Below are 21,995 nucleotides of genomic sequence, written 5' to 3' on the forward strand. Positions count from 1 at the left end.
TTTTTCTTTCAGGCACACTATTTTACAGCTCTGAGAACACCTCCACTTACTGTTAAAGTCAGATAGTGTGGGGTGGTAAAAGGGTCTTCAAAAATAAAATAAAATTGTCACTCTTACAATCTTTTTCCAGTCTTCAGCTTCTTCCAGGGCTGTCTTCAATGTCCTTTGCTATTTCTCTCTGTTTTTCTTAAGTAAGATTCTCTGAGCCAAGGTTTGTCGAGCAGAGAAAGCAGACAGTAGTGGTGATTTCTTTGGCTTCCTGGTCTGCCATTACTACCAGGACACTTCTGTGTCTGAAAGCCCCCTGAACTGTCCCCAGAGAGGCCAAGGACTTGCAAAGATACAGCTGGTGACTGCACTTGCTGTTGAGGGTCTCACGGGCAGCTGTGAGCAGACATGCTAACCAAGCACTGCTAGGGGTTATCCCGCTGAACTTCAGGCCCTTCACTAGGTGACTTAGGCTTCTGCTTCCTCACTGCAAGGAGATGGGCATCCTCAGAGTTGGGTTTCTTTCTTGCTCCATTGACTGCATCAGAAATTTGAGGTTACTATATTCCTAATTTAGGTACCTCTGTCAAATGCTTAGGAGAGTGTATGCCTACATTCCATCATGAACTTCTGGTGATGAGTCAAATAAATTATTCCTTTTTTTTTTCTTTCATTTTTTCTGGTACATGTTAGACTTTTTTTGAAAACATAGATGTATCTTATTTTAACCCAGTCTGTCTTCTAATCTGATATCACAGGATAAAGTGATATTTGCATGCTTGACATTAAAATACCTTCCAATCAGTTAATGTAAAGCATCTGGTGTTTTTCCTTATTTTAATAAGCCCTAATAACAGCATTTCAATCCCTTAATGCTGTTTCTCATATTATTGCTACAGTAGGTATATGGCTCACATTTTCTTATTTAAAAAGCTCAAAACAGATTTCAGCAATTAAATGTCAGTGTTAGAAAAAGGATCACAGTAGTTGCTATATTATTTTGTATTTAAGCTTGTTTTTTGTAATGATTCATGACATGCTTCCTGGGAGCTAAATATTGACAAGCATGCTCTGGCAAGCAAGATAAAGCTTGGTGAGTTAACATAGCTCAAGTCTCTGCATTGACACTGTAACCTAAGTCTGAAAACTGTTACCCTACACCATGTATTTTTACTTTATAGTTGATACTGTCCACTTGAATTAGGGTTTTTTACTGTATTTTTAATACCTTACCTGTGGATTCACCTTTGATTTAGGACCACAATACAGGCAAAGTGTCTTGTATATCTGTGTTTGATGACATCTTCAGTAATGTATTGTGTATAGGATAACAAATGACAGCATGAAGTCATCATGACTTCAAAACATAAGTAAACATTGAGTGTAAAATAATTTTTAAATCACATTTATACTGTACAACACACGTCCTAAAACTGTGAGCCTGTGAAAGCTGTGGATCAAAAGTGAAGCTTGCGTATGTATTCATTGTGGGATACAATTTAGTAGATTAATTTTTATTTATGTTCTGTAAGTAAAAAGAAAAATCCACTTTTGTTCTAGTTGTAACTGCACCGTGTTTATAATGTTTGAAGTTTACTTTTTGAATTTCTGAATAATGAACTTAAGCCTATTTGGGCTTCTAGTACATTTGGCATACACACTAAATTGATTACCAGATGCATTGTGCAACAGAAGACATTGTACAGTCTTTGTGTGCTTCATAGTATTTTCTTAAATTACCAGCATTTGTTTTTATTCCAAAAATGTACTTGTCTCGTCTCTCTAGCGTTTTGGACTTAAATGCTGGCTTTTCAGTGCAGAACAGATGTGTTAGAGTTTCACACGGAACACTGGTGCTTTTGTGAGTCTTCCTCTTTGAGCTTTCCATACACAGCATTATGTCAGTGACAGCTCATGCAAATGGGATCTCTTCATTTCCCTATGTACATTGATTGCTTAAAATAGCCTTTAGAATTCCTAATAATTTTGCATGACCAAGAAGAACAAGGAAGTAGCCCAGTTTTGCACAAAGATAGTACCCTAGACTGAATCAGTTCTTTCAGGTACATTTTATTTTAGATTGGAGAAAAAAAAGGAAGGAAAAATAATATAATTTCATTCTGGGTGATAGCAATAGTCAACAACAGTCCTCTATGCTTCTATTAAGAACCATATTCCTATGCTTGAGTCTGTGGTTTGAATGGGAAGAAAAAATTATCAATGAAAATGCACAGAATAAGGTGCCCAGGACATTACTATGTAGTTTATTTGTAAGAGGAGATTGCTTGGGTTGATTTACAAAGCATACTTCTAAAAATATATCCTTTAAATTACCAACAGTTTTAAAGAAAAGGGCAATATGAGATCCTGGGACATGGGATGAGGGATTTGTGACCAGCAGGGCTGACTGCTGCCTTTTCTGCTCAGGTGGGATTGCTCTCTTCACACACAGATTTCCAGCCTCTCCTGGCACCCTTTCTCTTCTGTGAGATAAAAATATTGTACCTCTGTATAGTATTTGGATACCCTCTTCCAGAAGGCACTGCATAAGTGCCAAATGTTGCCAGTATGTCTTAAGCAGCAGGAGTGTTTTGTTTTGATCAGTATTTGAAAATCAAGTAATGCTTTGTGGGCCCTGGCTTTCTGTTAATTGCCCTTTACTTTGATCATTGCATGCCAGTGTATGCAGTTTAGGAATTGCGTTGCTACTGTTTTTCTTCAGTGGAAGCTGAGGGGATGAGTAAGTACATAAATTAAGTCCCTTACTCACCCTCTAAGCTGCCCTCATTGTGTAACAATTAAAATGATCTGACAGAGCAATGCACTGAATTCCCTCACATCCTCTTATGTTGCTCTTAATACATCAAACAAATGAGTATTTAGGCCTATTAATATTATTTTTTAAAATATATTTATTTATGATACAGGTGTATAACTTCATCTTTAAATCAGCACCGAGTTGTGTGGCTGGTCACAAGCAGGACTGATATAACCACAGTTTAATTACCAACCTTCTGTAGTATATCCAGAGCTGGTAAAGGCCTTCACAGATAAGGTTTGTGCTTCCATAAGCCACAAATAGTTTCCACAGCATGCACATGCTAATATTATGCTTTCCATTAAGGCATTAACTCTTAGGCTTGCTGTAAGCTCTCAGCTAAAGAAATGGCATGAAACTTCCTGTGGTTGTGAAGGTTATTAAAAGAAGGAACAGAAGAAAAAGCCTTTCTTTAGAATTGTCATCCACATGCAGCCAAGGTCTCATCTAAAGTCAAGGTATCAAGTCTTTGTTTGAGTCTGGGGAGATTCTTTTCTTTTATGGAAAAATACGTATTTTCGTGTAAATTTCATTACAGAAATACCACGAGGTAGGGAACTAAATATTTAGAAATATATGTATCTAGTTATAAAACCATAACTACCAGAAAGTGTTCTTGTATAACAAGCACTGAATGTCTGTCATACAGTGTTTAAATGTCTGCAGTGGTTATTAGCTGAATATTTCCATTATTACAATTTTGTGAGCAACTGCTGTTCTTGAAACTGATTGATGTTTAGGAATAAAGCACTTCTATTACATGTTGCCAGCTTCTAAGGACCAATCTTATAACCTACAGTTGCTTTCAAAGGAGTGATGATACCCGCTCTTTCTGGATCTAATCACATCTGAAGAAAGTGAAAGGATAAAAACATGTATTTTTTTCTTGAGAACTTTCATCGTATGTACACTATTCTGCTACAAAATAATTATAGTGTTTTATTTCTCAAGGGTGGCACGGGGGGAAGGTAACTTTACAGGAAGAGCGATGTTTGAGTATAGACAACTAGCACTGTGCAGTGGCTTGGCTTGAAGCAGTGAATTTATTTGTGTGTTCATGAAACTGTGGTCTCAATTTTTCATTGTCTGGGGGTGCAAAAGAGTTTTCTGACAGGCTGTGCTGGTTGCAAAGTCTTTACTAACATTTCATTAAATTAATTTGTGTGTTTGTGCTCTGTCCACACCAGCACACAGATCTGTAATTTCAGGAAAGAAAAAGCACAAGAAAAAGAAAAGAGAACCCCCAACCAAGTGTTTATCTCCTAAGGCCACACTGTCTTGCCAGGGCCTAGACAACCTAATCATGCTTTGAGAGTTTTTCAAAGGAGAAAAGCTGTAGGAACACATCTCAGGCAAGTTAGCAGTAAATACTGCTTAGTGGCAACTCATAGTTGGTGGAGCTTTTGTGCATTATTTGAATTCCTTCATCCTCATCCTGCCTCTGTCTCTTAGAGACTGATCTATGAAGGCATAGTGCCCTCCGGCTCCAGTAAGAACTGTCAGAGAATGGGCGCTTCTTGTGCTTTCCTCCCAAAAGAGGGCAGAGAAAGGAACTGATGCTAGCTGAGCACTGGCATATAATGTAAGGTCTGCGGTTGGGTTGTAGGAGCAATTCAGATGCTGACACTAGTGTAAAGGCACCAACGTGAAGCTCCCAATATTTATACTTTAGAGACCACCTAAACTTGTAAGGTTTCTGCTCCAAAGATCTTTCAGTTTCTCTATTAAAATAAATAAGGCAAGTCTTGGGATCTGAAGAATCCTTCCAATAAACTATTTTCAGCAGGATAGAGTGGGAACCCAGCTGTTCTCTCCTAAATCATAATTTGATCACCAGATTACAACTGGTCCTGCAAAAACTGCATCCCTTCCAGCCTTCGGTATGAACAGCTCTACATTTTGCACTTGTTCACATGAGTCTCTCTGCCCAGAAACCTTTGTGTCAAACTGCCAAACTGGAAAGTGAAATTGTCAAAACCCGTCATCCTTAGCTTCTTTTCCCAACCCTACCATGGAAGCAGCAGCTTGCTTTCCAAATATCTCAACAGACTGGTATGGCTGTTCTTCTTTCTAAATGATGGTACAGCCCACCAGCTTATACATACATGCAGATCCCCATAAGCGGTCAAGGTAGGTAGTTTCCATTTATCACTGGAAGAAGAAGAGTCTGTCCAGTAACTTCCTACTCATCCTGTGGCAAGCAGATGAGTAGGGCTGTGCACCTCAACTACCTTAGGTATAGCTATCAATTCTCCTACTCTTGGTTGTGTGAGTCTTGAGAAATGGGAAGTGTTGAAATAAATGGCTATGATACACAGTGTTGAAATAAACATTTATTTTAACACATTGTATGTGATGAGCCATTTATTTTAACACTTTTCACTTGAAGTGTTGAAGTAACAGGTTTTATCAGGGTACGTGTCATTCACTGTTTTATGTATAAGTGAATTTGGAAATATATCTACTGAGTGTGCCTGTATATATATACTCTCACAGATCATATGTATATGTAATAATAATATTGTAGAAGTGCGTGTAGATACACACGCACTATTGCACAGGCAAATACAGTGTTTTCTGCTGAAATTGAGTCCTTTGTTTCCCAAAACTTCTGTGTTCATGCAATATATTTTATGTATCTATGAATAGATTTAAATATATCCATACCAAAAAACTGTCTATTACTAGGTAGTAGCAACTGGATAGGAGAGATACAATAGAGAGATAGACAAAATAAAATAGATAAACCTCAAAATAGGATTAAAATGATCCTGAATTATGTAAAGGAGAAGGAAATACTTCATCTGAGCTTTCTAGATATGTAGGTCTGTTTTTTTTTAGTGTGCTATACTTTCATAAGATCTGCTTCCCTTTCTGTAATAACCTCTTACACGAGTGGTTATTAAATAGTGCAAAGTATGTTTCAGGTTATTCTGTAAATTACCTGAAAAGTTGTACTGCATTTTTCAATAATTTTTTTATTTTTAAATACACTGTAGGAGCCTCAGCGCCCTGCTCAGCAGGCAGTCGCCACTCTTCCAGTGTGTCCTTAGATATACTAAATTGTCTTTGTATAGTTAGAATTATGTATGCACTAAAGTACAGGCACAAATATGTAGACATGCATACATGTCCCTCTTTCTCACACCAGGGTCATGTTTTTGGTAGTAGTAGTTGTTAAGGAGGTTAAAACCAGCTCAAACAGAGGTCATGCTGCCTCTGAGGCTGACAGAGGCAAGGCTGCCTTTGAACAAATCTGTAAACCTCTGGATAAATAGTCAGAAACACTTGTGCTAGACTTTGAGTTAAACACATTATCTCTGCACTGAAATAAATGGGCAGTGAGACCTACCGTATGTTAAGGTGAAGCATTTGCATCTTTTGGGGGGAAGAATTGCCTGGTAGAATTTGGCAAGAATTCATTTGTCCCTCTGTGATGGCTACAATGGCCTTATCGGGTAATGGTGGGCCTTGTTTCTGACATGGGCTGGCCCTGGGCTTTTATACTGGTCTAACTCATGTCTTTCTCCTTGTGTTATGTTGGGAGCATACCTCAGTAATTAGCACTACTTCTGCTGTTTTATCATTAATGTTGTATTGTTACTTGTTTTATTTTATTAGCCCTATCCCTCTCTCAGTTAAAGGCAAGTTTTGTCCTGGTCCAATGCAGTATAGAAGTTACCAGACCTCCTTCAGCAGCACAATGTGCTCAGCTCCATGGCACCAAACCAGGTGACTGAGAGTCTGAGTCATAATGAGGAGCAAAACAGAAGCAGTCAGGAAAAAAAACAGGCATCCCAAGCCAACCAAAGAACATGTAAAGCACGGTCTGAGACCATTTCCAGCTTCAAGTCAAACGGAAGTAGAAAGCATGAATAAAATTAAATACCAAATATCTGATAAATCGCAAGAGAAGGTGCTTTCCTAGGTTTCATTCAGATTGCTGGAAGTTTTAAGTGGTTCTGTAGTTTTCAGTGAGCAAATTACTTTGTTAGAAAATGTTTAACCAGCTCTTGCAGCAATCACAGAACAATTTGTATCTGTCCTCTTGACTTTTTCCTACTGAAGTTCGATATGAGTGAAAATTCCCCTAGGTCTTCTTGGATAAATAATATTTACAGCTAAGAAAAATTTACTTTTTCCCTCTCTCTTTCTCTGATTCTAACCTTTTTAATTGAGAGAAGTCTCTGATGACTGCTAAACATTTATTGAATGAGAACTCTGGTGATTTTATGAACTTTGAGCTGAAAGAGCATAAGTATCAATTAAAAAATGGTAAAAACAAATCCTAAAAAGGACACTGATTTTTCTCAGTGATTAGAAAAGTTCCACCATTTTTTTCCTATTTGGGTAGAATTTTTGTTCAAATACTTCTTTTTTCCAAACGTGGGTTGGACTCAAAACAGTAGTTATCCCAAATAGAATAAAATTAAAGGTAAGCTTTGAAATAAAAAGAAAGGGGATTATAATTATCAAAGAAAATATTAACACACCATCAGTTTATCAAGCCTTAAATGTCATAGATAGTCATGATGTGCTAACAAAAATGGGTAGAATGCAGTCAGTCGTTATGTTTTCAAGAGCCAGTGATAGAAGAATGAGATAGAAATTATTTTAAATCTGCAGAATTGTTAACTTTTTTTTCTAAAGTCTTGGGGTAAAGTCCTGACTTTGCTGTAGTCATCAGAACCTTTGCCATTTACATAGTAGTGTTGGCTTATCACCCTTCACAATTTATCAATGAAATAAAACATGTAGGCTTGAAGATGTAGGGTAACTGTTGTAGAGATATCCCGTAAAATGAATACTGAATGCTCCATTTTGTAAAGGAATAATTAAAAGTTTTGGTTGGAAATAGTCAGAATTTGAGTAAATAGTACATAATTATTATTATTTACTTTGGCAAATGCATATTAATGTGTGAGTAGGAATGGACTGTGAGGGAATGACTGGGCTGTGAAATAGGGAGCAGTGAAGAGTCTTCTCTGAATCCTGGCCAGTGTTGGGCTGTGAACCACTATAGCTGTGGCAAGGTCCATCTTAAACTTCCTCTTTGGGCATTTCCTGTATTTTTTAGTGCACTGAATATTGTGTCCACCTTTTGGTGGCCTCAAAACCGCTGCAGGTAGTCTTTCTTTCTAAACATGTCTATTGGTTGGGTTTTCTTCTGCATATAAATGCATTTTCTGGCCATTTTGAAGGATGTGCCTGCTACACTGTTTCATTAAACTGCCACGTTATCGGGTAATTGTTTAAACATAATGCCATAGCACTATCAAAAGGAAAGGTGAACTAATGGCATTTGCAAATGTCAGGGATTATCTTAACACTTTTATTATAGTTTATAAAAAGTAGGTTCAGGGCATTCCATGGCAATTATTTCCACAGAAATTGGTTATTTAAATAAATTGCTAATTATCTGGATATGACAGTATTGAAAACCCTGCTAATGAGTTATTTGATAAGTGTAGCTTATGGTGGCCACCTACAGGTGGGAGAGAGAAAGAACATACAGAATAATTGCAATCAGAAGTAATGCAATGCAAATGAATTGTGTGTAACCCGCACATTTCCCGGGACTGTTTGCAAATGCAGATTTTATACATATATATATATGAGATAGATACATATAGCTATATATATAAAGTGCTTTAATCCCCAGTATGAGGCAACGAACATGTTATGCAGAAAATGTCTTAAAAAAGAATTATGTTTTCTCTGGTTTTTTCCTAACCCCCAAACATTCTTATCTAATTACTTCCTGCAGCATTGGATTGATCATCTCCAATGCCTGAACTTTCCCTGACCAATTCTCTTATGTCATGGTTTTTCCACCCAAATTTGGTATTTGTTGTCATTGGCTTCTTTTGTCATTAGCTTTCTTAATCTTAACAGCCATAGTAATAACAATATCAGCTGTCTTCCAAGGATGTATTTTACAGAGGGAGGGAAGTAGGTGTTGCTTAGGTTTTCAGATTATTCTTATTAGCTGCACAGATTTAATCAGTAATTTATTAATAAAAAATAATGTATCAGCTATTTTTTCCCTGTAATATTTAGGCTCTAGTGTTTAAATGTGATATTAACAATTGCAGTGTAGTATAATATAATGCAAATTAAAAATTAATTTTACTTCACGATTCTGAGGAATGGGGAGAATTATGATCCAAATTCATTTTTATTCCATCTAGCACCACAGATATAAAAATTTGCTTTTAAGTCATGTACTAAACAAAGGTATGAGAATTTGCTTTCTTTTTAAAGCTGTTTCTTTTGTTGATGAAGAGTTTGATAAAGCCCATTCAGACTGTCTCAAGATTCAGGCTCAGTATTATTGTCTGAATTGATTCACCTAAGTTCTGATGGCTGAGTTTAATGGACCTGAATCAGCGTTACCTAAAGGCCCATTTAGAGCTGCTCCAAATAAGTGTTAAAGACTTTAAACTGGTGCAATATATTGCAAGTGAGAATGTAGCCCACTATTCAAGACATCTGTGACTGTTTTCTTTTTTTTCCCATTAGTGGATCAAGAAGGTCTGAATTGTTTCTGCTAGGAATTTCCAAAGTTACTGAGTTTTTTGAAGCTCAATACCAGGCTTCTCCTTGAGGAAGGCATTAAATTTGGCTCTCAGGGCTCAATCTAATGAACATTTTTGGTGCTTTACAGAATTGAGTCCTCTGAGGAATCCAAGAACTTATGAAGTTGTAATAAAATGTGTCTTCTGGCATTTGTAAAGGGGTTTTTACATCCAAAGGAAAAACACACAGTCAAACAAATAAGGAGGTATAGTACCTCACATCAGTTTGTCACCATTCTGCAACCTGCAGAGGACAAGGGCAGCTCTGCCTACCTGCGCTGATCAGGGAGAGGCATTTAATTGATGTATTTTCTGCTTTGGCAGAAAGGACAAAACTTTACCTTTGATTTAAGGCAAGAAAAAGGTCAGGGACATTTCCATCATATAATTATTTCATTGTTTTAATCTGTATATAATAACAAGTATTCATTACATAATTAATAGGAGACTTGAAAGTCATTTTCAACATAGAGTAGCATGTCTGATGCCCTAGCTATTTTTCTATCTGTCAGTCATTTTCAAATCTTACTCCTCTGCTTGAGGTGTGGATAAGTTGACTTTGTTTATTAAACCTAATTATTTTACAGCAAGGTAAATGATAGCAACATGTAGCATCTGGTAGCAGCTGTAAAGCTACAATCAAGAGAGCACCACATCAGCAGTTTCCCTAGCTACTGGTGTTTAACTAGTGGAATTAGAGGACCCAATATGCTAAAGTAAATGGCAGATGCTTATTTTTTAACATGTGAGCAGTCTTTCAAATGAATGCTGGATTTGGAAGTCAGCTTCTTAAATGCCATTGGATTTATAAGACAGCATTCTGAAGATTCTCGCTACTACTTATAGCTCTTTTAATATTTGGCATTCAATCTCCTTTATTTAAACTTTTTTTAAAACTCCATCTCTGCAAAACTCTTTAGTGGAATCTATTACTTTCCTATAGTGCTCCTATGAAAATGCAAGAAAATAGAGACTCTAGGTCAAATTCAATGCTCATTTGCTTTTTTTTATGACTTGCCTTCTTTTTTAATGGCTTGGCACAATTATTTTTTGTATGCTATCTGTATTTTGTGTTTTAATCTGGAAGGTTTTTTCACCATTTTATTAGGCAGTAGCATCTCTGTCACAATCACATTGGATTCCAGACCAGAAGCTTTTATTACAGAAGGTGAAGTTTCTGAAATGTTGATCAAGAAATGTATGGGAGAAGGGCTGATGTGCTTATTCTGTATTCTGTAAACTAAAGAAAAAATGCTGGGATGAATAACGACACCTCAGTCAACCCTCTGATTGTCATTAAATCCATTTATTTACTCTCATCAGAAGCACTCCTTAAATGTTTTTTAATTCATTTGGGTGAATTATGGATGAATGGAATACTTCTGTGATTGTACCAATTTATCACTAATTTACTAATCACCAAGTGTAAGTAATAACTCATGAATATCAAGTGCAGCTAGTACTAAAAAGTACCTGTGTTCCATAATAAATTCTAAGTCTCATTGCCATGTCTGCTAGACTTCATCAAATCATATGCTTGATTTCTTTGGGCTGAATGAAGGCCTTTCTGATTATCTATTGTGCTGAAACTCTAAATAAACTGTCATTTGCTCCTTTTCCTTTTACTGACCATTGTACAAAGACAGTCATTTAAGTGAGAAAGTGGCTAATTTGATCAGACTGAAGAAAAGAACAATTACATTCTGGAAATATTTTCTTGTGGAACTCTTTGCTGCAAGGTATCATTAAGGTCAAGGGTCTATAAGGCTGAAAAACTGATTCAAGGCAGACTCTCAGAGATGCATTGGGGTTAAAAGAATATAAACCTCCATGACTCAAAGCAGATGTCAGGTTTTAATTCATGCAGATTGGGAAGAAATTTTGCTCTAGCCACATGATTTCAGAGTTACAATGATCTGTATTATTTCAGCTTTCTAAAAAATAACTGCCTCATCACAGTGAGATTATGGAACATCTGTGTCAGTGCTTGAAAGCAATATAGCAAGTCTGATGCTTACCTGTAGCCTCGATTTCAAACACTGAATATTTGAAGAATTTCATTAACAAGTGTTTTTCAACGAGATACATTTAATGATTTTGGCTGTGTAGTGTCTGTCTTGGCATGTATGTCCTCCAAAAGGCTTTATTTGTAAATCTGTGAGAGCAAACAGCATGGTTTGATTTTTTTTATTATTTCAATCTCAAATCTTTTTCTAAGACTGGACCATCAATTCTGTCATAATATTTTCTTTTTGGACACTAGCAGATCCTCTTTCAGAGAATCATTCTGTTTCTTTCAACCACATTATAATCAATCTAGCTCAAATGATGGCAAATAGTCATCAGAGTCCTGTGGAAAGTTCTTCAGCTCCAATTCCTTTCTGTGATTTTTTCTGGTGTGTTCTTTAAGGCAGTTTTGGTGAGATTGCTAACTTTTGTGAATCAAGCTCTAGTTTTCATGAAAAACACACTGACAGGGTTAGGCTGTCCATTTATGCATATTAAAGTTTATATGCTGAAAACATTTTATCTCTGTATAGTGTCTGTTAAACTACCTAGAAGTTTTTTTATCAAGCCTGTGAGCAATCCTGATCCCTGATGGGCATGAAAGAATGTCCAGTGTCTTGATGGCAGGTGGAAAAGTCTGTCTGATCAGGCAGCAAGACTTGCTTTTTGCTTAGGTGCAGACATCAGCTATTGAAGAAAGAGGAGATGTTGTATTAAGTATATAATGCGAAGGTGTCTATCCTGAGGCAGCAAAAGTTGTCATTGCCCAGGAAGATAATTCTGTGCTGAATCCAGAGCAGGTGTCAATAAAGACTGCTTAGCTGAGCTTTCGGGTGTGAATGTGTTTAATATTGACGGGCCAAGGTCTCCTGTGAATTCAGAGTTGTCTGTCAGGGTTACAGTGATGGGCAGTGGTATGTAGCAAAAGGCAATGTGAGCTGAAGACAGAGTATTTTTAATGGTTAAGACAAACCAAATTTCAGTTTTCTGTAATGGAAAATTACCTGGAAAAAACAGTTTCTTGACAAAGTGACAGTGCAGCTGTCCTATTTTAAACACAACATGACAGTTTTTGTGCCCTGAACTTGTGTGGGATCATTCTTCTTCTTGACCCTTCCAGCTAGACTGTGGAAGGTCTTATCTGATGCAGAAGCAAGGCAGAGGCTCTTTCTAGAGCCAACATGGTGTATTGAGACTTTAATCATGGTTCCCCTAAATGTAGCAAGGAGTTGTCTTGCTCAATGTCTATATACCATTTGAAAATGCAAGCTCCAGTTTTGGAAAAAAAAAAACATAAATGAATATATTTTTTTCTTTTGAGCTTCAGACTATCATGTTAATAGATATAGGGGGTTTACTTAAAGGAATATCTGACTGTAAACATCCAAAGGGGAAACAGTAAATAATATATGAAATGTCATGGCACTTTTAAATAATTTTTAGGCAGGCGTACATAAATGAGATGTTCCCACTTACTTGGGCAACATTTATGTTCAAAAAAAATCAACCTGATACTTTATGTAAAAACACAGATCTCTCTGACTAGACTGTATGGTAAAATATTGCTTTCTGTTTCAGACATTGTTAGGCTTTCTTTTGAGCATCAGCTAAAATGTTCACGCCAGCTTTGCAATGTTAGTCCACGTGTTTCTGTGATTTTCTTTATTTCAGCCAAATCCCTAATACAAGTATTGATACCACTTGAAACCCACCTGGTGTCAATTTATAGATGAATATAACCTCTGCATCTCAGAAGTAGATCTTATTTCCTGATGTTCCTACCGTGAGTGATGTGCAAATTACATCAGGGTGTGTTCCCATGTTGTTAACAAAATGTTCTGTTTTCTGCAGGCAATGCTATTAGGCCCATCGCCCTCCGCGCAGTGTCTGCCATAGCTCGTGCTCTCCCAGGCTTCCCCATATTAGCAACTGGAGGCATTGATTCTGCTGAAAGTGGGCTCCAGTTTCTGCACAGTGGGGCTTCTGCTTTGCAGGTATGTTTTCCTTCTTTGAAACATTGAAATTAAAATAATCGTAATTAAAACCGTAGTGTATCTTCCTTTCAAACATTAGGCTAGTGGGGGGTTTATACCACTGAAAGTAATATTCATGTTTTTGGCTTCTTGCTAAGAGACAGATGTTCATTTCAGATGGAGGAGGAGTTGCTAAAAGAAGACTGGGTGTCACAATACCATTCTGGGAAAGGGCTAGCCATGAGTGCGTTGTCAAACTTTTCCTCTGACCTGTAAGATTTAAGCTTTCGTCATCTCTCCCTTTTCATACAAACAAGGTTGACAGAGGGTTAAGCTTGAGCTATCTGATCTTCCTTTATCTCAGTTTTGTCTTCTGCAAAGAGCCTTTTCAAGGGGAGAGGATTTCAAAGAGCACCACTTTGGTCCCACTGGGAGCAGGTTTAAAGTAATTCTTGTTTATCCAGGCATCTGTGTCCCTGAAGCATGTTATTGAAACAGGAGGTGCAGAGCTTTACCTGCTGCATATGTTGCTGGCATTGCAGCCCACTGCATTGGAGTGACATCTTGAGCTGCATGCAGTAGTTGAGGCTGTTTACAGTGCCTAATGGGTTGTTTTGAGGTCCTAGCTGGATTGGCATGGTTACTTAGTTCCTATTATGGAAGGAAGCCTTGGTGGTCTGTTATTATGGGCATTGGGAAATTGGCTGGAAAATCAGCCCCTTACCTGCTCTACTAGGCATGTCAAGGCACCATTGCAGCATAAATGCTAGAATGGCTGATAAGGAGCAGGTGATGGTTATCTTGTATTATTCCATTGTATATTGTTACCTCTGGGTAGGTACTCTTTCCGTTCATGTGTCATTCCCATCATAGACAACAGCAGCTGTAGATATTGGCTTTGTGTCACTCTGTGGGATGAGTGGAGTGGTTTCATTCCACAACTCACTTTGACATTAAAATTAGATTCAGTGTGACCATCTCTTCTGCACAGTGATGGTGTCTGCTCAGTTTAGTAATTTGTTTGCTATATTTCAGAAAAAAAAAATTAAAAATAGACAAATTCAATGTTTTGATTTGAACATTTGTTTTGATAATGCACATCAAAAAGTTAGCATCTCTGAGAGCTGACATAGAAGGCTATTGATTTTTTATAGACTTACTATGGTCTTTGGATTTATTAATATCTTTTTTTTTTTTTAATGTTTGTGTTATAATACACCAAACTGTTCTTTTCCTATGACCAGGCAAAAAAGATCTGCCTTACTTAATGATCTGAGAGCTTCTTCCATATAAATAGTAAGTAATAAGGCAGATTACAGAGCACCATTTGTCTGCAAAAAAGTAGGATTGGCAAGAGAATGTTTTTAGTGCTATAGATGCATTTCATTTATTATTGCTAATAGAGCTGCAGTTTTGATGGCTTTATCTGTAACAATATTATGTGATCTGAACTGCAGAGTGGAATGATTTTCTGTTCTGTGTCTCCTGTATCTGTTTCTGGATGACTAAAAATGAAGGGGTTTTAATGTCATTTCTGCACTTTTCCTTTAAATAGACTGTGTAGCTGTTCATTTTTTATTATTTCTTTTCTTTTTTGTTGATTTGCCCAATGGCAATGGGAAATTCTAAAATATAATTTAATGCAGACATCCCAGACAGTGGTCAAGAAAAAGAATATTGGATTTGCAAAACAATAATTATTGTTTTCCCTTTAGTCATAATCAAGTTCTCTGGAACTGGCTACCAGAAATTACTTGGATCTATATTGGTCTTCTGCCTTTTGCAGAACAGTTTCTCTTTTCAGCAGATTTTTCCCAGAGGGGGTGAAAAAAACTCTTCTTGTCCCTAGTCTTCTCTGGTTTAACTTAAATAATCTCTAGAACAATTTTAAACTCCTTTGGATCAAACCTATCCACTAAGCTTGAGTGGCTTATTTCTGTTTCAGTAAAGTAGGGAACTCATTTAAACTAATCTGAGATAAATGGATTCTAAAGCTTCTGTGTAGGTAAGGATCTGAACTAGTTCAATTACATTTATTTAAAAATAAGCCTCTAGTAAACTTCATGCAAGATTGTGAGTACACTGTGTAAGTCTTTGCCCTCATCTTGGCAAAGGCAAATGGAAAGCAGAGGGAAACAAGTAATCTCTATAGACAGTCTTGAAAGAAATACACTCGATTGCGACTAACCTGAAACTCTTACATGCTGTTCAGGCAGGATACATTGTGACAGAGAAAAGAAGACAGCCTCATCTTCACAGGTCATCTTTGAAACCTGATTAGGCTTATAAGAATCATTGCCATTTTTTTCCTTCCTAACAAGGTCATACGAATAGCCAGATAATACTTTCCCATGAATCCCAGTCTCTTTCTATCATGTCCTTATTATCAAAGTCCCAAGATGTTCCTTCTTCAGCATTCAAAACCTCTGCTGCCTATTATAATTGACAGTTCACTTCTGCTTTCTCAGTACCAAAATACTGAGCAAGCCCAGAATTTTGAGATAGCATCAAATAAAGTGATCTACTGAATGATTCCATATATTAAGATTCACTACATAGGAAGTCCCCAGGTTAAGTAGGTAGAAGCTAGAACTGTACTAGGGGAATTCATATGTGCTTCCTGTAACCTTATCCTAAGTGTCTGCTTAGGACACTATTGGAGATAGTGCTGAATAAACACTTGGACTGACACAATACTGCACATTTTTTGATCATACTTCACATTTCCAAAACCATGAGGACACCTTATAACTGACCCAGAGGTGGAAAGCAAGTAGCCTGGGCTTTGGTGGTGCCGGAGTGAGCTCTGTGCTCAGCTGTGCCGAATAAGCAGCGGTCTCAAAACTTAGGAGCGGGTACTGCCACTGCAGCCACCACCCTGCTACACAGAATAGCTGCTGGATGTTTCCTCCTTAGCAGCATTTTGAAAGGGTAGGGAATGTCAGTTCATCCAGCATTAAACATGGTGTGATACCACTAAGCAGTACAGGTTGTGTAGGTCTATTCATGGAGCCCAGCTAGAGAGCCTGGGAAAGCAGCACTTGCGTGGCCGTTGGGCTTCCCTTCGTTTTGCCTAGACAAGAGTCCTGTGTCTTCTCAGTCATGAAAGGTTGATGCTTATGGGCTAAAATAATACAAAGGCTTTGTGTGAGTTGATATACTTGTAATGTGGTATATCTCTTAGAGAAGAGGTTTATGAATAATAAATGTACCTCCATTAGAAGTAAGATCAGAATTTTCTCTGCATGTTTCACCTACAATCAGTGCTCCATTATTTTTTTCCAATTCCTTTTCTTTTTAAAATGTGGGGATTTATTTTCCGTTTGCAAAACGATCATATACAGGAATGCAAGTCAGGAGTCAGGTGGTAAGCTGTATTTGGATATATGCTATAACCATCTCAAGTGGTATTAAGCAAGTATATTAGCGAATGGTCTGGGGAGAGAGTTTCATACATTCACAGTGTGCTCTATCCCCTACTTTAGAAGATGGAGGGCAATATCTTGGTGTTGTTTCTGGCAAAAAGTTCATGTGTAAGAAAGTCCTGCAGCAGGTACAGAAAACAAACTGGATCATTTTAGTCAGTAGTACCCAGGATTAAATTTTATGCAACAGTTTAACAGAGCATTCTTCCAGTTTATGGACTTCAGAAACAGTTGCAAAAAGACCCTACATTCTTTCTTTGGTTTTTTTTTCGTGAAAAATGCCAAAACATTTCAGTCATTCTTCTGCTGATTCCATAGCTCTATACATTTTGTAACATACTCAAATTCATTGATCCTTTTTCAATACAGGCATGAAATAATTTTTTTTAAAAAAACAACAACTTAATTTATGGAGATAATCCTGCACTAAGAGCATAACAAAAGCTTCAGAAATGTCTAGCTGCATCTTTCTGAGGTACAGTTCATTACTATAGGCTTCCAATGGGGCTGCAGTTGTTTTTTGTTTGTTCTTTTTTTTTTTTTAATTAAGGTTTTTTAAAAGCCCAAATTTATCAAAATAAGATGCATATCAGATTGTTATTCATCTTTTCCATCATGTATGTGATTTACCATGTCACATTGATTGTTTATTAGATTTTTGCAAGGCTGTGAAAGAGAAATATGTTTTTCAAAGTCATCTCACTGTAGGAAATTAAAAATTGAGACAGTTATAGAAAATTCTAGTGGAAAGAGAAAATGCATTATGGAAAAAGCAATAAAAGTGTAAAAATATTAAAGTAAAAATCACTTCACAGTAGCCTGTATGATTCAATTGTAGATCAATACTGTGTAGTTAATGCATTAGCAGTAGAGCATTAATTTGCAATTACCACAGGTGATCTGATCCTCTGTGTTCTGTCCATTGACATAAATGACCTTTTGTTGAAAGACATTCTGCAGTCATTATTTCTACCAGATGTAATGAAAAAAAAAGGTAGAACAAAGGGATACTTTCTGAAGTATACTTATTTCATGGTAGAGTCTCTTCACATTATATTCTGGTATGGAATAGTTTTGTTAATTGTGAATATTGGTTGTCAATGCATAATGAATATGGGTTCTTTTTCAACAAATTTATTGCAATGTATGGAGATGACACAGGTCCACTTTTGCTCCAACCTGGATTGTTCTACATAGCAGCTATTTAAAAACCACCCATATGATGCTGCTTCCCAGCAGGCAGCCTGTGGGTTTGCCCTCAGTCCTGTTTCAGACCCACCTTCATCCATCTCCGTCTCCCACTTGCAGTTCTGTTCCTATGGACACTCTGCTCTTGTCCTGACCAAGTCGTATCCAGCCCATGCACACCTGCTGGCCCTGGACCTTCACCATGACCCTTCTCATCTCTCAGACAAGGGAATAAGGTGGCAATATACCCCACCTGAGAGGCAGAGCTGCTGCATTGCTGGGTCTGCCCTGTGCCCTTCTATCCTGCCCCACACTAGCTGCATATGAGGCCGGAGGGGTCTGAGGGAGAACAAAGTCATTCCGGACATATGACAGCCTGTGACAGGAAAGCAATAGCTAAGTTTTTTGCCTTTGCAAGTTTAAAGTCTCCCTCTAAAACAGATCACTGTTGTTTTTATGAGACTAGTTGTGGTTTTTGTAATGTTTTCAAGGAGCATTCTTATCGGTACCTCTTTGGAGCCAGAGTCTCAAGGGATTCAGGACAGTTTTATTATTTTTTCTTCAGAAGGCTTTCTACTGAAGCATTTAGCTGAGGGATTTTTATAACAGCAGGATGGCCCTTTGTGTGTGAATAAACAAGCTTTTCCATCACAAAATAGTGGGACTTGAACTATGAGAGAGCATTGTTGTTGCATTTGTGCAAATGTGAAATCTTGTGAGGAGCCCTTCTACATTGTATAAAATGCCCTGGGTATCAGAAAATATAATCGCTGAAATGACAGGGAAAAAAAATCAATTTCATAAACATCATGTCATATCTTAATGTTTAGATGCTACCATTGTCTCCATCCCAATGAAGTAAATGTATGTTGTAATGATTCATCATATTTTTCCCATATTTTTTTTTAATTTTATGAATGTCCCTGATGCAATTTCTCTGTTTTTTTATGGCTACAGAATTGAAAAGTAGAAAGCTAGTTCTCCATGCACTTAATTAGTGTTCTTTTAACCCTTTTCAGTGTCTCTTCAACTCACTGATACTTCATTCAAGTGAGGACTAGATAAGGACGAAAGTTTCTCATCCAGGAATTACTGTTTATGCCATTTAACGGTATGGACAACGAAAAACTAAAAGAGATTGAAATAATGGGAGTGACAGAGAAGGGCCGAGATGTAGCAGGCCCTCTGTTTTACAATTCCAGGTTAAGGTTACACTGGTGACGTGAAAAAAATATATATATTTTATCTTGCAGTGAATAGCAGTGATTATGAATACAGAAGAATGGCTGTCTTTTTTGTGTCTAATATCAGCTCTGTGCAAATAGAATGAAGTCTGGTGAGTGGCTGCAAGTCTTAGACTACCACAGGATGCTATCATGTGTGGCAGATCAAGGCTGGGGTTGTCCTGCCTGGACTTGCCAAGAGTCCTCTGCCCTGAGCCCATCCTTAGACCAGCACATGGGGAGAACAGAGGCTGAAGGGCTTTATGCCAATCAGAGAGTGCAACATGGCAGGATATGCCTGAGAACAAGCATATTTTGGCTCCAGATGGACACTGTATATTTTCTGACCCAGGCTGTGGCCTTTCTGTACAAAGCTGTCCCCAATACAGAGAAGTTAAGATGTTGGAGATAATTCGTCTCTCACCAATTAAAATGATGAGTGAAGAATAGATTGCTGGACACAGTGGCAGGCCATCAAAACTGTACAAGATCAGATTCAAGGGATGGCTCTTTACATCCACCACCAATTTTAAGGAAAAAAAATACCACTTAAGGCAAAACCACTTTTCAGATTAAGTCCTTTGATCAAGATAAATGTAGTCTTATGTAGAAATCACAGGGTTTAGCTCATATTTCAAAAGAAACTCAATATGTGTTTGTCGTTTTGCATATCCTTAGTCACATTTGAGGATGTGACTTTTTGGCCATTTTCACTGAAATTTGCCAGAGGATATACAGTATTTTGCTATAACAAGTTTTGAGAAAACAAAAAAGTCAATCAGAGGAGAGAGCATATCTGCATTCCTTCACTGTACGGAATGCATGCTATGAGCTCACCTTTATTAGACCTCTGAGAATCCACATGCAACAGCACAGTTAGGATGGTGTCAGCCACAGGAAAGGCTTTAATTGGCAGTCACACCTTATTAGACGTCAGAGAACCCAACCACCAGACACAGAGCTGCTGGAAGCCAGATATCATTAGTCCCATTCCTCACAGAGCTGCACGCTTAAAAAAGTTTTCAATGGCCACAGCACTGAATGGAGTGGCTCCTCTCTGCAGAGCTGAAATTTACAGTACGTGCAGAAACAAAAGAGGGAACAAAGTGCTGTTTGAAGACATCGACATAAAATCAAAAGAAAAATGAATGTGAAAGAGAGAAGAATTGGGACAGACATACTCAAAGAAATCAATTCTGATAAACATTTCATTATTTTCTGCTTTTTTCATAGCTCAGTGCTAATTACAGAAACTCAGCCTGTTGTCAAATGCCTGTCTGACTTAACTAATAAATAAAAAAATTCATTAGAGGACTGCCACTCTTGCTACATTGAAGATGCTTGGAATGGAAATTGCTAATCGATAGTAAGAATTTTCGGTGAGAATTCCTTTTAACGGAAATCAGAATTTGTCAAACAAGAACAATCTAGAAAGTTTTTTTGTTATATTTGAAAAAATATAAATTAGAACAGATTTTCATTATTGATTTTTTTACTTTTATTAGCTTGCCACCTTTAATGAAAAGTTGCAATATTCAAATCAGCACATTGTAAAATTACAGAGTAAACTCCAAGCTAATAATGCCTTTATTTTTGTGCAGTTTTGCAGTAGTTTTAAATTTTATTTAGAGCTTCTTAGGGGATTTATCTATTAGCTTTCCTTTATTTCTGCTCATTTCACCAGCTAGTAAATGAGGTCTGCATCATAGAAAGGATTGTTATTTCATAATTTTCTAAGAATGAATTCAAGATCATTGTTCATTCTTACAATGGATTCTCATGCAAAGTAGGTTTAACTATCAATGAATGGTAATAATTCTTTAATAACAATTAGGTCTCGATTATCAGCTTGAAAACTGTCCTATACCAGTCACTCCCAGCCTTTGCAGAGGATTTTTTCTCTTCTTTTATACCTGGGGACACTGTCTACCCTTCTTCCCTGGGTCTAGTGACATAGGGATTTAGAGGGTTGAGGAGATGTGAAGAATGATTCGTTTGGCAACAAGCTCTCTCCATCTCTCTCAGGGATCCACAATATTGCTTGTCTTTCCAAAACCCTGAACCGCTGCTCCTGTTTTTAGTGTGGATTCACACGGCTAATGTGAATTTGTGCTGCTATTGTCTTGTATGAACAAACACAGAGCTGTTGTCCTCCCTGTAGGTAAAACCACATGGTATGAATTGACATCAGGTGAGTTTTGTTTAAGATTTCATAAAGTAAAAGTAACATGGAGATGACTCTTCAAAAGAGGCTCACTTAAGTGCTGAAGAAATACTGGGCAAGTTGTTTTACTCAGCTCAAGTTGCTTTCAGACATGAAGCTAGCTCTGTTTTAGACAGAGTTCCCCTTGTGTATCAGTCTGGAGGTGACTGAAAATTGAATCTGAAAATGTGCTCAGCTCCTTGTTGGATATTGAAAATGTAAATAGAAGGAAAGATTAGCACAGTGGAAAATGCTGAATTTCTTTTTTTGTTACTGCCATTCCAGTAATTACTTAGGGAATTTCTTATGTTTTGCTTTAAATTATACAGATTGTATCTGCAGGGGACATGTCTTCCAAAAAGAGAAACCGTGAAATATTCAGGATTACAAAGCTCTGCCATTGGACAAGCTTTTCTCAGAAACATTATTGGTCACACAAAGAAAATACACATGTACAAAATTTCCCTTTTTGCAATGTGACATCTCTGTTGATCTTTGAGTCAGAGGCTGCAGCTGGCAGTGAGAGGAAGGAAGGGAGAGCAGGCAGTGGCTCTGCAGAGCAGGCTCTGCTCAGGACAGGAATGATCCTGCA

The 21,995-nt window shown here is 37.4% G+C and overlaps 1 protein-coding gene across 2 annotated transcripts in view; it reads left to right on the forward strand.

The window, feature by feature from the left end:
• The window catches only part of DPYD (dihydropyrimidine dehydrogenase), a 335,213-nt gene that overhangs the window by 258,839 nt on the left and 54,379 nt on the right, over positions 1-21,995 (forward strand). For both annotated transcript variants that reach the window (XM_051624784.1, XM_051624785.1), the window contains one exon: positions 13,243-13,385. In XM_051624784.1, coding sequence (XP_051480744.1) covers positions 13,243-13,385 — 143 coding nt within the window. The remainder of the gene's footprint in view (positions 1-13,242; positions 13,386-21,995) is intronic.

Source organism: Apus apus, chromosome 7 (assembly GCF_020740795.1).
Source record: "Apus apus isolate bApuApu2 chromosome 7, bApuApu2.pri.cur, whole genome shotgun sequence".
NCBI lineage: Eukaryota > Metazoa > Chordata > Aves > Apodiformes > Apodidae > Apus > Apus apus.